General features: G+C 34.5%; 1 protein-coding gene across 3 annotated transcripts in view; it reads left to right on the top strand.

The window, feature by feature from the left end:
- SLIT2 (slit guidance ligand 2) overlaps positions 1–18,635 on the top strand; it is a 370,098-nt gene that overhangs the window by 250,867 nt on the left and 100,596 nt on the right. For all 3 annotated transcript variants that reach the window (XM_077750411.1, XM_077750413.1, XM_077750412.1), the window contains exons 10-11: positions 8,333–8,404; positions 8,911–8,982. In XM_077750411.1, the coding sequence (XP_077606537.1) occupies positions 8,333–8,404; positions 8,911–8,982 (144 nt within the window). The remainder of the gene's footprint in view (positions 1–8,332; positions 8,405–8,910; positions 8,983–18,635) is intronic.

Below are 18,635 nucleotides of genomic sequence, written 5' to 3' on the forward strand. Positions count from 1 at the left end.
TTTTATAAAATTAGTTATGAAATGAGAATAAGTACAGTAAAATTATAAGTAAATTGGCAAACGAAAAAATACTTAAATGACCAGCATTGAGATTAATAAGTGGTAAGGCAAGAAAGAAACCTCAATTGGTTTCTCTAAACAAATTCAAGGAGTCTGATGAGTGTTATTGCAACAGAGAAGGATATGTGGAAAATAGCATTTTTTTCATATACTACATACTGAACAAATATTTGTGAGTACCTTCTGTGCATCACACATTATGGATGAAAGGACACATTTCCAACCTCCACGATGTTTACAGTGCAGGACATTGAAACCACGCAAAGAGAAACATTTAAGATTATATGATAAGTAATAAACTATATGCACACTAGAATAGAGAAAGGAATACCTTGGTGTGCCTAGGAGACTCAAGGAATCTTCAGGCATGAGGAGGAGTCTTGCAGAGAAATTGGAGGCTTTATTGACAGAGGAAAAAGCATGTGCAAAGTCCCAGAAAAGTTAGATGTAGTATAACTCAGTTAGTCTCTGAGAAGTTAATGCCCTTTTTGATTGCTGGAAGCCTAATCTTAATGAATCACCTTGTCTGATAACAATTGTACATACACGGAAACATTTTGAGCAAGGTAGTACCATGATTAGAGATGTTAGTTAGAAAAATCACCCTAAGATGACAGTTTGGAGGGAAAGAATACAGTAAGAATGTGTTAGCAGAAGTCTGGAGGGCATGGTGAAGGCAGATGTAGCATCAGATCATGATGGAAGGTGATTCCAAGGAGTGACCCTATGTGGTGGTTCATTTCCTAAAAATTTCTACAGAAAAGAAAATGAAGACCCATTAAAGGTAAAATAAGACCTATGTAGACTTTAACATAAAAATGAAGACAGCTGGTGCATAGTAAATGTATTCTTTATTCTCAGACAAATCATCATCACATGTTTTTTAGGAGAAAAGTTATAGATTTATGGTTCTGTAATCCTCTGGAAAGATTAAGTTAAAATTCCATATACTTCAAATACTACTCACTCGGGATCACATGGTTTCCTAAACTTGAGGAAGAAGATGATGGGTAACTTGGACAGTAAGTCAGTGCAGGGGGTGGGGAAGAAGGCCAATTGCTATCTATCCATTGAGTAATACTGTTAAACAAATGATGTGTAAAGACCATTTGCATAATGTTTTCAAAACTAAAATTATTACCAAATGGGCGGCTTAGCTCAGCGCCTGGCTCAAAGTTAGTGTCCAAAAGGTTTTCATAATTAATGAAAATTGAAGCAGCAGAACATTTAACTATTTTATTTCTTGAATTGCTAAAGAAAAATTATATATGAAAACTTAGTGATATTGACATTACAAATCTATACTCTGTCCCCCTGAAATCAGTGAACCATGTGCCTAAGCCCATATTTCCCTCTAAAGCTAAACCATGTGCATGTGGGTTTTGAGTGTATCTTTGCATTTGAACATGTATCTGCATGAATAGAAGCATGGAAATGTTAACTCTTATTTAGTCATTACCTGAAACATGAAGTCAGTAAGAACACACACCCTTGCGCACACTCATTTGTGTCTTGCTTTAAATGCTTAAAGGCCAAATAGAAAAAGAGTTACTTCTACTCTGAAAACATCAATTGAATTTACTCTCAGGGGCATGTACCCTAGATGACATCACAAAAACAATAAAATAAAGTAAGATTAAGTAAGTGGACAATATTCAGGAACAAGTCATCTCAAGGCAGGGGTGGCTGATAATCAATTAGTATGGACACAGTCCTAAGGCAGAAATCTTAGCTGTAGGCATAGAATGCCTCTCCAGAGGCAAATATTCACTCACCTGCCAAAGATACTTATTAAACTTCCAAAGTCCTAGAACTCCCCTTACATAACAGAAATTGTATTTCAGTCAAAAATATCTTGGGTCATTTTATATAAAGACATATGAAGGATTTCAAGGCATACATTTACTGCTAAAGTTAGAAGTAATATTCCAGAAATACAAAGTACTGACTTTGGAATTATTATGTAATAGGCAAAAGAATCCCTAATGTCAAAGGAATATAGCTGCTTCCTCTTTTTCAAATTTTGAATTGATTTTACCAATGATGAGAATACTTGGCTACACTGAGCAGTCCAAGATTCAGAAGCGAGGGTCATTCCACAACCTCCCCCACACACTCCATTAAATCTATGTTCTCTTCTCTGGCAGCTGTTTTTGCCATTTACGTTAAAAGCAGATGGGGAAAATGCAAAGAACTGTCAGTTTTATTGCCATGTATAATCAACATCTGGGCTATATGTTACAGACACAATCATTCCAAACTCATACTTTACTGGTGTTGTAAAACCTTTTTGAGTTCTTAAGACAGTTTCCAAACTTGAAAAAATGATATATTTTAATCATATGCATCATGGAAATGACAACATTATATGTTTTTTCAACCTCCATGTGAAGGATGTATGCATGTATGTGTTTAATACATAATGGCTGAGTGATCTGCAAATCTGTGCTGCTGATTTGTTTAAAATGTGTTTTGCAATCATATATGTTTATTTCCTATTAGAGATGAAATCATGTATCAGGATTTACTTCTTTATATAGTCTGTGTGTGTGAAACTAATGTGTCTTGTAGACATTTTATTATATAGTGCTGTTTATTATGTGTGTAATTATGTAGATACCTGTGTATATCCCCATATTTTTATCTTTTCAGTATTTTTATGCAAGAATAAAACATTTTTCTACATCTCATATTTTTACAAAAAAATATAGGCGGTTTTATTTTCCTCGTTTTTTGGAAAGAGAAACTGAGAGAAGCAAATTAATATTTGCAGGAGCCACAGAGCTTATCAGTGGCTGAAAGGCTGATACTTTTAATCCCTGAACTATACATCTTTATCTTTATGTATATACATATATAAAACATAATGGAGAAAAAAATCTCAGCATAATGGAGGGAGCTCTTTTGGCTTTGGCATATGGATATCATTTTGTATGGTTTGTCCTCATAATTTAATTTTTAAAATACTGAAAATAATTCCTGAGAATTGACCACTAGTGAACTGAACGTGTCATTTAAAATAAACTAATATTGTTTAATATCTCATAAATGGTTTCAGAACTAGTTGGAAGTTTTGAATTCCTGGATTGCGCTGTGTTGTATATTCCACTGATGTAAGACCTGCTCATTAATGACCATTGTAGAGTATTTTATGACACACAGCTCAGTTATACCTGTACATCATTGCCACGTTCTAAGGGCCTACAGGATTAGAACAGGGAGATTTCCTGATTATTTTCTGTTTTCTATACTCTTTAAAATAGGCACCAGAAAGTGGCATATATTGGTTGGAGTTCATTCCCTAGAAACTCTCTGAGTGTGAAGACATCCATGATTTATTAAAAAAAAAAAAAAAAAATAGTGATAGGGCGCCTGAGTGGCTCAGTCAGTTAGCGTCTGACTTCAGCTGAGGTCATGATCTTACAGTCTGTGAATTCAAGCCCCACATCAGGCTCTGCGCTGTCAGCTCAGAGCCTGGAGCCTGCTTCAGATTCTATGTCTCCTTCTCTCTCTGCCCCTTCCCTACTCATGCTTTGTCTCTCTCTGTCTCAAAAATGAATAAACATTAAAAAAATAGTCACTAGAGAACAAGAAAAAAGATGTATGCGAGTGGGGAGAAAGGTTTTTATTGGTTAAACATACCATAGTTTTGAACTTTTTTATGGAGCAGTTATAAAATTGTCTCCATTTTCTTATCTCAATGAACTTTTCACTAATATTTCCTTGTGATTTTGATGAAGTGGTAACAGCAAATTGCTTTTATATAAACTACACACACACACACACACACACACGCACACATACACACAGAGTGATAAGATAAGTGGAATTGTTCATATACATTCTGTGGAAAAAAAGGTTTAGGCTACTTTTGCATGAAAAAAGCCTCCATATGGTATGTGGTTGATAGAATTTTCTTCCTCCTTTACTCAGTTTTCTAAATATATTTTTACTTTGAAATTTAAAATATTGAATTTTCTTTTTATGAAGGGCTAACATTTGGAAGGCTCTTAATTATGGTGGATTTTATCCAGAGCATGCAGATATATCTTGGCCATTACACTATCTGTTTTTTTAACCCTGGAATGTTTTTAATTAGATTCTTCATGGAACAACGGATTCAGATTTGCACTCTATAAAATTCAGCAGATTTTATGCTATTAAAATCAAAGATTACAGGATAGCAAAGATAGAAAATGTACATTTCATTTGCTTGTTTTTTTAACCTTCACCTGAATAATATATTTCTTCCTTATTTTTTATAATCTGGTTTAAATACCATCTCCACTTTTCTATAGAGTATGGACACTGTTTGAGATGTGTGTTGCTTATAGTTTTAAAAATATATTCTTAATTTCTTGTAATGAAGAGTAAGGTCCTGGAGATCTGAAAGTTTAAAGGAAGTACACATTAGTTTATTGTTTGCCCACTAAAGAAGAGAAAATGGACATTTGAAACATTTTTAAATTTATTGGTTGACATCTGTCAGTGATAGAATAGTTTCTTGCTTGAGAATCTGTCTGTTTGAATGAAGGAGGCAATTATGTTTTGCCTTAATGGACTGCTGGCACAGTGCCCTAAAAACCAGTTAGCTGCTGAGTTGGTGTAAATAACCATATAAGCTCTGTTTCAAATACTTTATTTTTTTAAAAAGTTGGAAGCAAATAGATAAATAAAGAAAAGCAAGCAAATCCATTCTACATGTCATTGTTCAGCTTTCTGTTGCATATGTTCTAAATGAAATGGTTTGCAATATGAAGGTTAACTCTGCTACACTGCAAAATGATTGATTCTGGCAACAGCACTATATTATGTTTGAATTACTAGTTTTGTGTATAAAATTTAACACTATTTTATCATGAATTCTCCTTGTTTTATAACTTTTTGTGCATGCATTTTATAAAAAATGTATATAGCCTCACTGATTATATATCTTTTGTTTGATTTAGTTGGAATACTTATCAATGAAATTAACTGCAGATTAGACACATCTAAATTTAGTCGTTATAAAAAATATATTTCAGTGCCATAGTAACAATTAGTGATCATTGTAAGTATTCTGGATTTAAGAGACTTTAAAATAATAAATGAATTTTAAAATTTCTAAGGAAGCTCTTCAGTTATAATAGATAATAGAATTAGCTTGGCCACATTTGTGAATTAATGTCATTGATATTTCCATGCTGAATATATCATTTTTTTAAACTTGTACTAAACAAGTTTAAACTGGAAATGTAATAGCAAATTAGATGCTTTATCATTAAACCTTCCATTATGCCCTTCCACAAGGGTATAAGGGTATAAACATGTTTGCTTCCAATCACCATTGAATTTCATTCATTTAGTATATTTTGCACAGGTAGAGTACAGAGGGTGAAAGAAAGAATTAATGAATGAATGACTACTGGTTTTCTTATTTTCAAGAACTTGAAATGATATTTAAGAAAAGTAGTCATATTAAATGGTTTTCCATTACTGTTTGCATTGAAAGAAATCTACCAGATGCTAAGAATTTTTATTTTTTCTCATCATAGATTTACATTATTTTGAGCTAATCTTTAACAAAATGAAATGATTCTTCATTGGCCTAGGTTTGCAGAAAGTCCTCTAGTCAATAGTCATGCATCTATAGCTTGCTTTCACTGTATTTTCATTGATTACATTTTAAACTTCTTAAAATCTAACTAAAAGAATGGATCACAGCAAAAAAAAAATGTGTCTCTAAACCATCAATCTATAACATTCTGATCGATAGTGTAACAGTGAAATGATTTAAATGTCCTTTGTTATATTTAGAGATTTTGAAAAAAATACCCTTTCTCAAGACCTAGATAAATAATCCAGATGCCAAATCTATATTTTCTTTGTACGATTTATTTCTTGTCTTCTGGGGTAAATCTGCCCCTTAGGAGCCAACAAACCTGGTGGAGGAGGGAAATGTGAAAAATGACTAGAATACAGTGAGACAGAGCAGAGGTGCAGAGAAGAGAATGTCCTTGGATATATAAAGAAAGATACAAGTAGCCATACCTGAGAAAATAAAGTAAGGCTTCAGGAGGAGGCCATGCTTCAGTTGTCTTAAAATAACTAAACCACATTATTAATAATTACATAAAATTATTACTAACCTAAGTGACTAATCTATTAGAATGGTTAAAGAACCATGGTCCATTTTGATAAGTAAGTGTTATAAAGACATTAAAAATAACATCTCCCAAAATATCTAGTGATATTAGGACAACATGTATGGTATGATATTTGATACAAGGTATACAACTCAAAATCCTCTATACAGTAAGACTTCAGTGATATAAAATAAGTATGCATGCAAAAAATTAAAGTAAAACTCACTGATTTGAGTGGTGTATTATAAGGAGTTTCAGATTTCTTCCTTATATATTTTGTAAATAAACTTGAATTTATCTTTAGTGTGAACATAATATTTTCTGTCTTTTGGAGGGAGAGAATCATAACTAATTTGTAGAGAAATAATTACCTTCTGTGTGAGAGAGAAAGGGACAGTAACTTGGGGAATAGCTGGATTTAGAGGATTAGAAAGCAAATCCAGAGATGGAGAAAGAGAAGAGAACCAGAGGTATATAGTACCGCATCCAGGGAAGAAGTATTGTTAGTCTTATCAAATGCTACAGTGAGTTGAAGAGCAATAATGACTGTAGATACTCACTGCGTGTAGAGATAAGGTGGTCAGCGTGAACCCTGAGGTTATTGAAGAAAGCCTGGAACTAAAGAAGGGCTTTGGAATCAGAAAAGACCAAAATGTAGGCATTTGTACTTAACCTTCTGGGGATACTTTGTTTGTTTTGATTTGGTGTTCTTCACCAAATGTATGTATCACGTGTTGGTGATACATACAAACATACATCCTTATTCAACATTCAATTTTTTCCAACATTCAAAAAAAATGAAACAATGTATAGTCAACATGTATATACACATGTATAGTCAACATATTTATATATAGTTCTTGCATTTATATATAAATATGTATACCTAGCTATATTTTTGTATAGGTATTTTTAATTCAGGCAGGGAAATGAAGCTCATGCTAGGTACTTTAACTGAGGGATTTAATATGAGGACTGAAATTAAGCAGTTGTGAAGGTGACACAGAGAATAGAAAGCCGCCTCCACATCCATGTCTACAAAGATCTAAGAAGAAAAGGATGTTATGCAAAGCCAGTTTGTGGCCCCAGCAGGAGCCTACATTAGAAAGGAGATGAGACCACTGCCAGGGGCATCCCCTGAGACAGAAGAAGGGAGAATATCCTGGCTTCTTGCCTCATCCTACCTTCAGTCTCCACCAGTGCCTTTCATTGGTCAAATTCCACAAAAGTCAGTTGGGAAGTGAACCTGGGATTATATGGTTCCCAAGAGTCAGCCTCTAGGATGCAGAGAGAAGAGGGGAAGGGATGGGAAATGTTTTTTACAATGTTCACATGGATAGAGGTGAAGCTGAGAGGCAGCACTTTTTGATGGACACAATATTTGGTGAAACACTTAAGGAAATGTATTTTTTTATGTCATTCATAAATGATAAGTAGGTAAAATCGTGTCTTTCTGTGAAAACAGAACCATAGATTTATTTTCAACTCTGATTTTGGTGCATGATAAAACACTTCAGTTGTGTTTGAATGCACTTTGCTGCAGTGGTTTTCACATGAAATATTCAGAATCCAGCCAGTCCTACCGAAAAGAACCTATGGTACTTAATGGATTGGAATTTAAGATTGTACCTCTTAAGAAGCTGCAAACTTAATTTTCTGAGCATAACAGCCTTTTTTGAATCTATAATATGTTTTCTATAGAGGAAATAAAAGGTTTATAAAATTTAATATTCAACAGCAATTTCCTTTGTGGAAGAGTTATAATTATCTCTAAAACATGTTATACATCTGTTCAGGGTTACTACGTATTTCTCTTACTGATATAAAGGTTGTTATAATGTACTTCCAAGTACATTTCTTACAGGTGCTTTCTCTTTTATACAAAGTCCAGACTTAAATATTAATGGACCTGTAATGCCTTAAAATCAGGATATTTTTATTCACTTTATAATTGCTTTGTTTTTATTCCCAGTCTTGCTCCACATTTAGGGCACAGAACAATTAATTTGAGTACTTCTTTTTGAGGAAGAAAAAAAGAATCACTCATGAAAAGCATCAATGTTCCTTCTTGACATGAATCCTGGGCTTGAATTAAACATTCCTGAGACCTCATGTTTCCATTTAAAAATTGAATTTTTTCATTGCAGACGTTTGGAACAGAACTCAATCAAGGTCATCCCTCCTGGAGCTTTCTCACCATATAAAAAGCTTAGAAGAATGTGAGTGAATAATATTCTGTAATATATGTAATTTTTTAAATTATACAGGTCATGACCATGCAGACGTTCACTAAAGTATGAATATTTGGGTGTTTGACAGCTTAAATATTAAGTGATGTGACTACCCAATTGCTAGTTTTATAATACTGTGATGTTAAAAGCTAAACTATGTAATAGTTTAACGTTCTCTGTAATTTAACATATTGATTCACACCCACATGAATGTATGTGATCAATATAGTATGCAGTCAAATCTTATATGTTCTATTTTCAAAAATAAGACATGGCATCTTTTATAATAATTTAAGAAAAGAGCCAATAATTGAGTTGAAAGTCTGATTTTTTTTTTTTTTAGTTTAAGATGCTTCAGATGTTTTATGTTACAAATTATATACATGTATTAATAGGTGCAAAATCGACATGTAAAGGCAGTAAATAGCTTTCTCCTACAGTAAATCCTCACTGACATTCCATTTAATTTAACCTAACCCTATTTCTAATCTTAGTGACCTGAGCAATAATCAGATCTCAGAACTAGCACCAGATGCTTTCCACGGACTACGCTCTCTGAATTCTCTGTAAGTATTGACCACATCGCCAAAGGAAAGCAGAGTATATAACTAACACTGGCTCCATCTTTTAAAAATTCGGATTTTAAAAAAATAACCCTTTAATTTTTTTTGTTATGAATTATTAATTATATTCATTATTATCAATCTTAATGAATGTCATCATTTTTTGTGGAGGATTGCTACCCATTCCTAAAATCAGCCCATTTTTTAAAGGTATATATGTTTTAGGATTTGATAGTTTTGCTATTTAGAAAACCAGGGTGAGAGCCTCTAAATTATTCTGTGTTTATATTATTATTATTATTATTATTATTATTACTGACATCTTTTTGGTTCTGAAAAACAGGGGAAATGTGTTATTTTGGAACACTCTGGTCATTGTTATATTTATAAGCCATAAGCCAGTGGCCTCAATCTGGAGGCAACATTAGTCCCCTTAGAATGCCGCTCAGTGAAGTCTTACGGAGAGAACAGGTGAAGATGCCCACTAAGAGGCCCCTCAACTCCCTGTCTTGTCTCCTTTAAGGCTTCCCTGAAGGATCCAGCTTTAATCTCTCCAAGAACAAAGATATTAAAACTATGGCAGCTTTTTAGCATCAAAAGGATTTTCAGGCAGATAACTACATAAATTAAAGTGATTATGAAATAAATGGATAAAGGCTGTCATTCTTTCAAATTTTCAAAAAGTCTTCAGACGTCCACCAAGTACGGTCAACTTGATTTCTGTTTGTGACTTTAAAGTTTGAACATGGAGGCTGGCATGTATTTTCCTAAGACTTGAAGCTCAGAGAAGGGTTCTTATCGTTATCAATGACTGCAGAGCTCTTGAGAATTTCAGAAGGCAGTGGTGGCCAGCGGGGGTTCCATGATACACCTGTGTGAGTCCCAGATAAACACGTAGGGCTCATGCAGCACTCCACGCTCACTCATCTCCGGGGAGAATTAGACAGAAGTGGACACCTGGGCACACGGAGACTCAGCTTGCTGCGCTAGTCTGCTCAGAAAACTAGTTTCCTTCGAAGAAAAAAATGGAATCTGTTTAGGTTCTTTTTTGTTTGTTGTGGATGTTGGTTTAACCCGAGGAAGTCCAAGACCTGAGGAACAACTCTTGGCAGAAAATATAGAATGCAGACTGGTGTTGCTCTTAGACTGAGCTGCCAGATTCCAAAATAACACAGATTAATGTAAAACTCCGATAAATTGCTCAATCAGATGAATATGCCATTCTGGATGTACGAAATGTCCAGAATATTGCCCAAGGTAAATAGGGACAACCTTCCAGCCACACAAAAGGACACAACAAAAGCCAAGTCATTGTACTAATCCCTGGCCCTTCAGGTATCAGGGATACCTCAAAGATGAGTAGTTGAATGTCAAAAGAGAGAAATGGCTAGGGGCGCCTGGGTGGCTCAGTCAGTTAAGCGTCCAACTTCGGCTCAGGTCATGATCTCACAGTTCGTGGGTTCAAGCCCTGCATCGGGCTCTGTGCTGACAGCTAACTCAGAACCTGGAGCCTGCTTCAGATTCTGTATCTCCCTCTCTCTCTGACCCTCCCCTGCTCACGCTGTCTCTCTCTCTCTTTCTCTGTCTCTCTCTTTCTCAGAAATAAATAAAACATTAAAAAAAATTAAAAACAAGAAAACCAAACAAAAAAAAAGAGAGAAAAGGTTGGAGAGTTCTTATTACTATCTGTTTGCTGACAGTTTACTCTTAAGTTCTATTGTCTTAGTGTTAGTTGACACATTCTGGTTGTTAGAATTAAAATAAATGATAAAAAAGAAATAAGAAAATAAAAAATAAATAGAACATAATTTAATATATTATTCTTATGTTTATATAGTTATATAATCATAATAATATCAATATATATCAAGTTACATATATTTATTATAAGTTATGTTTAATAAGATACTGTATTTATTAACTACTATGACATATATTTTATTGTATTATAAATAATATATTTATACATATTATATATTTTACACTATTGATATAGTAACATTAATATTATATATTATACTTATTAATAAACACATGGTTACAACTGATGATTATATTATAAATCATTGTATACTTACCCATACAAATATAATAGACTCATAGCAAATAGTAAAAGAAATAACACCTGTAAAGAAATGTGCTTGCTGAATTGAGATTTCAGTCTTCATGACCAGAACCCTCATGAACAGTTTCTTCAGAAAGCCGTAACAAAGCATGATATTTCCTTTTGGAACTGACTTTTAGTCAGGGAATTAAATCACTGGAGAATTCCTAGTTCAAAACCTAATCATACACAGAAGAGTGGGAACTGTTTTGCAGAAGTGCAGCACCACATACTACCCTATACTGTCAGAAAACGGACGTTTTAGGGGCACCATGGGTGGCTCAGTTGGTTAAGCATCAACTCTTGATGTCAGCCCAGGTCTCCATCTCAGAGTTGTGAGTTCAAGTCCCACGTTGGGGCTACTTAAAAAAATAAAAAGCCGATGTTTTCTGGAGAGAATCAAACAACTATGCTATCTTAGAGAAAGTCCACATGCTTTAATTGGCATCATTTTCTTCATTGTGTTCACATTTTGAATGGACTTTCCAAAGATAAATTTATACCCCTCATAAAGTATACAACTGTCCAGACTCGCAGTAATCTTTTTTCTTTTTTATTTCATCACAATCCTACTTTCCACAGAGTTGTGGGACCCTGTTGTGTTGTAGGTAGTATTCAAGGCTCTGGCAATACATGAGTGAACAAAGCACAGAAACTCCCTCCTCGTGTAGATGACCAATGATAAACTAGATACTGGTGAGAAGATACAGTATATCTGATGATTAAGAGTGCTGTGAAGTAAGGCTGCATGGGTGTCTCAGTCAGTTAGGTGTCCAACTCTTGATCTCAGCTCAGGTCTTGGGCTCTGCACTGGGTATGAACCCTAGTTAAAAAAAAAAATGCTCTGAAGGAAAATAAAGAAAGCAGAAGTGATGAGGAATGTCAGTGGGGAGGAGAGCAGAAATTTTAAACAGGAAGGTCAGCAAAGGCCTCCCTAGAAGGTGATATTGGGCAAAGACCTGAAGACTCGAATTGTAGGAGTGAGCTGTGCAGATACATGGAGACAGAGCATTCAAGACTGGAAGAACAGCTCAACTCTAAGGCCCTGAGATGAGAGAATGTGTTGATAACGGCAAGCTCTAGGACACAACTATAAGGACAGAGTGACAAAACAGGTTGACAGATAATGGGTTTGCAGGAAAAGAATAGGGTTGGACATCGTAATGGTAATGTAATAGTGAACAAGAGCTTAAGTCTTTGGAAAGGAGTGCAGTGATGGGGGGTGTGGGTAACTGCAGAAGCCATGCAAATAGGCAACCCTCCCTTTTTCTAAACCCAGTTTTTAGTTCTACAGGCTTCTCTTAACATGTCTTTCTAGAACCATACTCAAGTACAAAGGCAGTTTAATTGAATCACTAAATTTGCTAAAGAAGAGAAAATAATTAAGGATGATATGATGGCAGATACCTCTAATGCATTTTATTAAATTAAAAAACTATTTTAAATAGTTATTTAATTAGCTAAATGGTGTATCTTAGGGAAAACTGAACCTGATTTATTGAATGTTTTTAAGTTCTCTCCTACTAAATAATTGCATTAGCATTTATTTATTTTTCTTAACATTAACACTATTCTATTACATATTATTACATTAGACTATTAATATATTTTATTATTAATGTAGTATATTACATATTAATGACAAAAGGGCATTCAAAATACATGTGTCTATTGAATGATTTTATACTCAGAGCTTTTCTTGCTATCATTGTGACAACAACAGTATTTCTATAATATTTAATAATTTCATGGGAATTCAACATATTAATATATTAGGCATTGTCTGTACAGATTTTCTATCGTTTTCCATTTACTGGTTGGACACATCATTTTATATGACAAAGTAAAGAAGTGCTGTAGTAGCATAGCATGACGACTAAGCATATAGCCTTTAGGACACTAAGTGGCTTGTTTTCAAATGCCATCTCTAACACTTGACTGGGCATGTAGCTGAAGTAGTTACTAATTTCCTAGTGCTTCAGATATCTCATCTCTAAAATGGGGGTAAGGTTATTTCCCTCCTAGCTTCATTAAAGCACGGAGGAAACATTCCAGAAATAACAGGGCCTTGACAAACTCTTCTACTGAGTAGATCTGGATGTTTCTCAATTTTAATTATCCCAGAACATTTTTCTGCCCATGTCCCTCTTATTTCTCTTTAGTTGTAGTTCTGTCTTCTGCCAGATTTCGACAAAAGCAGGAGAATTCAAAGACTGGCCACCAGCTATTGATATTTCCTACTATCCTACTATTGAAACTCACTAGGGTGAAACTAGGCTTAGAATTCTTCGCCTTCTGTCTGGTAGCAGGTACAAGAGCTACTTAAGGTTTCCTTACGATTTCTCTGTTGGTCCAATGGGCTATAAAATAATTCTTGACAGCATACTTGTATGCAGTATGTTGAATATAAGTTATGTATGAGAAAACTGGAGAGAAGCTACCCAATTTGTCACTGCTTGTATTTGAATGATATTATCCAGACCCCTCAGGTATTTCATTTTCTTTTCAGGTGAATTCATTTTCATCTTTCATTTTCTTTTAAAATTTTCTTCCCCACATAGGAATACAGCACAAACTCTCACTAGCTTTCATGCACTTTATATCTTCATGTGATGACATGCGTTTTCCCCCATTTTTATGGATTTTGGCCTTATTTTCTTGATTCTCATCCAACTTCTCTGTCCTGGTCTTTGGATTTTTTATTATTTTTAAGTCATTTTTCTTTACTACCATTTTGATCTCACCATGTATAAGAAAACTGTACCTGCTCTACTATTGCTACCTCTTTGTAGAGAAATCTCATCCCATCACATTTAGTATTTCTTTATGATAATGTTTTATGATTGACAGACCGCATCCCCAGTAATGCCTACATAGATTTCCTTCATCCTTTTGTGATTTCTTCCTATATTTATTTCCCTGCGCAACCAAACTGTCTCATTAATAATAAACATCTGTTTTTTGACATGATCTTATTATGATTTGTAGGAATAAAAATAGTTTCACAATATAGATAAGGCACACCTCCTGACTAGTCCTCCATTTGTGTTATTTGAGCCAACCTTTAAAGGAAAAGTCCTGAATGAACAGCCTACTCAATTATTTGCCCCTTTATTCCTTTTTTTTCCGTTTTATTTTTTAAAATTTTATTCCTATATAGTTAACAATACAGAGTTATATTACCTTCAGGTGTAAAATGTAGTGTTTCAATAATTCCATACATTACTTGGTACTCATCATAAGTGTGTTCGTGACCCCCTTCACCTATTTCACCCATCCCCCCACCCACACCCTCTTTGGTCACCATCAGTTCACTCTTTGTAGTTAAGAATCTGTTCTTTGGTTTGTCTTTTTTTTTTTTTTTTAAGTTTTATTTATTTTGAGAGAGAAAGAGAGAGGGGGACAGAGACTGAGAGAAACAGGAAGAAAGTGAGTGGGGGAGGGACGGCGGGGGTTTGGGAGAGAGACAGAGACATAGAGAAAGAGAGAGAGGGAGAGAAAGAAAGAGAGAGAGAGAGAGAGAGAGAGAGAGGATCCCAAGCAGACTCTGCTCTCATACCTCAGAGCCTTATGGGGGGCTGGAACCCATAAACCATGAGATTATGACATGAGCTGAAATCAGAGTCAGACCTTAACCAACTGAGCCACCCAAGCTCCCTTGGTTTGTCTCATTTCTTAATTGTTCATTTGTTTTGTTTCATAAATTCCACACATAAGTAAAATCAGATGGTATCTGTCATTCTTTAACAGGTTTGTTTCATTTGGCAGTGTACTCCCTAGATTCATCCATGTTCTTGCAAATGGCAAGATTTCACTCTTTTTTATGGCTGAGTAATACTTCATTCTGTAATGAATGTATATAATATATATATACATATATACATATACATATAATGAATGTATATATATATCCATCTCTTCTTTATCCATTTGTCTATTGATGGATACTTGGGCTGCTTCCATAGCTTGGCTATTGTAAATAATGCTTCTATAAAGATAGGGGAGCATATATCTTTTTGAATTAGTGTTTTTGTGTTCTGTGGGTAAATACCCAGTAGTGGAATTACTAAATCATATGGTAGTTCTATTTTTAATTTTTTGAGGAAACTCCATACTGTTTTCCACAGTGGCTGCACCAGTTTGTATTCCGAAAAACAGTGCATGAGGGTTCCTTTCCCTTCACATTCTCACCAGCACTTGTTTCTGGTTTTTAATACTAGCCATTTTAACAGGTATGAAATGATATTTCATTGTGGTTTTGATTTGCATTTCCCTGGTGATGAATGATGTTGAGCATCTTTTCATGTGTCTAGTGGCAATCTGTGTGTATTCTTAGAGAAATGTCTGTTCATGTCTTCGGCCCATTTTAAAATTTGGATTATTTGTTTTTTTGTTGTTGAGTTGTATAAGTTCTTTAGCTATTTTGGATACTAACCATTTATTGGATAAGTTGTTTGCAAATATCTTCTCCCATTAAATAGGTTGCCTTTAGTTCTGTTGATTGTTTCCTTTGCTGTGAAGAAGCTTTTATTTTGATGTCCCAATAGCTTGTATTTACTTTTGTTTCCCTTGCCTCAGAAGACATATCTAGAAAAATGTTGCTACAGCTCACATCAGAGAAATTCTTGCCTGTGCTCTCTTTTAGGAATGTTATGGTTTCAGATCTTATATTTAGGTCCTGTATCCATTTATGAGTTTATTTTTGTGTGTGGTGTAAGAAAGTGATCCAACTTTCTTTCTTTCTTTCTCTTTCTTTCTTTCTTTCTTTCTTTCTTTCTTTCTTTCTTTCTTTCTTTTTCTTTCCTTCTTTCTTTCTTTCTTTCTATTTCTTTCTCTGTCTCTGTCTCTATTTCCTTTTTTTTTTTTTTTGCATGTAGCTGTCCAGTTTTCCCAACGCCACTGGCTGACGAGACTTTTTCCCAATGCATATTTTTGCCTCCTTTGTAAAAGATTAATGGACATATTAATAGTGGATTTATTCCTGGGCTCTCTGTTCTATTGATCTATATGTCTAACTTTGTGTCAGATCCTTGCTATTTTGATTACTATAGCTTTGCAGCATATCTTGAAATCCAGGATAATGATATTCCCAGGATGTTTTTGTTTTGTTTTGTTTTCAAGATTTCTTTGGCTATTCAGGTTCTTTTGTGGCTCCATATGAATTTTAGGATTATTTGTACTAGTCTGTGAAAATTGCTCTTGGGGTTTTTTGATACGGATTGCATTAAATCTGTAGATTGTTTTGAGTAACATGGGCATTTTAACAATATTTATTCTTCTAATCTGTAAGTATGGGATATCTTTTCATTTGTTTGTGTTGTGTTCAATTTCTTTCATCAAGTTTTTATCATTTTAAGAGTATAGGTTTTGCCTTCTCAGTTTAAGTTTATTCCTAGGTATTTTATTCTTTTTGCTGCAATTATAAACAGGATTATTTTCTTAATTTCTCTTTCTGCTAGTTGATTATTAATGTATAGAAATGCAACAGATTTCTGTATGTTGAATTTGTATCCTGTGACCTTATGGAATTCATTTACCAGTTTTAGTAGGTTTTTTGGTAGAATCTTTAGAGTTTCCTATACATATGTCATCTGCACATAGTAAAAAAATTACTTTTTCTTTACCAATTTGGATGCTTTTTATTTCTTTTTCTTGTCTGACTGCTGTGGCTAGGACTTCCAGTACTATGCTGAATAAAAGTGGTGAGAATGGACATCCATATCTTAGGTGAAAGGATCTCAGTTTTTCAGCACTGAGGATGATGTTAACTGTGGGTTTTTCATAGATGGACTTTATTATGTAGAGGTATGTTCCCTCTAACTCTACTTTGTCGAGGGCTATTATCATGAACGGATGTTGTAATTTGTCAAATGCTTTTTCTGCATCTATTGAAATTATCATATGGTTTTTATCCTTTCTCCTATTGACGTGTTGTATCATGTTGATTTGACTTGCAAATATTGGATCTCCTTTGCATCCCAAGAATAAATCCTACTTGATCATGGTAAATGATTTTCAATGTATTTTTTGATTCAGTTTGCTAATGCTTTGTTGAGGATTTTTTGCATCCATGTTTATCAGAGTTATTGGCCTTGTAATACTCTTTTTTTCATAGAATGAATTTAGAAGCTTTCCTTCATCCTCTATTTTCTAGAATAGTTTTAGAAGAATACATATTAAATCTTCTTTAAATGTTTGTTAGAAGTCATCTGTGAAGCCATCTGGTTTTGGACTTCTGTTTGTTGGGAGTTTTTGTTTTGTTTTGTTTTTGTTTTTGTTTTATTAATGATTCAATGTCATTACTGCTAATTAGTCTATTCACATTTTCTATTTCTTAAATTCTACAGATGAGTGAAATCATATGGTATTTGTCTTTCTCTGACTAACTTACTTCAGTTAACATAATACATTCTAGCTCTATCCATATCATTGCAAATAGTGAGATTTCATTCTTTTTAATAGCTGAGTAATATTCCATTGTATATATACACCACATTTATTTATCCATTCATCAGTTAGTTAACATTCATCAGTAATGCTACTGTTAATAATGCTGCTATAAACATCAGGGTGCATGTACCCCCTTGAGTCTGTATTTTTGTATCCTTTGAGTAAGTACCTGTTAGTGCAATTGCTGAATCATAGGGTAGTTCTATTTTTAACTTTTTGAGGAACCTCCATACTGTTCTCCAGAGTGGCTGCACCAGTTTGCATTCCCACCAGCAGAAAGATTGTTCCCCTTTCTCCGCACCTTATGTGGAATTTAAGAAACAGAACAGATGAGCATATAGGAGGGAAAGGAAAAGAGAGACAAAAACAAACTATAAAAGACTCATAAAGATAGAGAGCAAACTGAAGGTTGCTGGAGGGAGGTGAGTGAGGGATGGGCTAGATCAGTGATGGATAGTAAGGAGGGCAGTTGTTAGGCCGCCTGGGTGGCTCAATCAGCTATGCATCCAACTTCAGCTCAGGTCATGATCTCACAGTTTGGGAGTTCAAGCTTTGTGTCAGGCTTTGTGCTCACAGTTCAGAGCCTGTAGCCTGCTTCAGATTCTGTGTCTTTCTCTCTCTCTGCGCCTCCCCCACTCATGTTCTATCTCTTTGCCTCTCAAAAATACATTAAAAACATTTTTAAAAAATTTAAAAAAAAATTTTTTTTAATGTTTTATTAATTTCTAGGAGAGAGAGAGAGAGAGACAGCGTGAGCAGGGGAGGGTCAGAGAGAGAGGGAGTCACAGACTCTGAAACAGGCTCCAGGCTCTGAGCTGGCAGTCAGCACAGAGCCCGACGCGGGGCTCGAACCCATGAACCGTGAGATCATGACCTAAGCAAAAGTCGGACGCTTAACCGACTAAGCCACCCAGGCGCCCCAAACATTTAAAAAAATTTTAATGGGAGTTGTTATGATGAGTGCTATGAGTTGTATGTAATTGATGAACAACTGAATTGTACTCCTGAAACTAATATTGCTATTGCACTGTGTGTTAACTAACTAGAATTTAAATAAAAATTTGAAAAGAAAAAAAAATTTTCTCTTTCTCCCTGATTCAGT

This window comes from Crocuta crocuta, unplaced genomic scaffold, assembly GCF_008692635.1.
Source record: "Crocuta crocuta isolate KB4526 unplaced genomic scaffold, BGI_CrCroc_1.0 scaffold179, whole genome shotgun sequence".
Taxonomy (NCBI): Eukaryota; Metazoa; Chordata; class Mammalia; order Carnivora; family Hyaenidae; genus Crocuta; species Crocuta crocuta.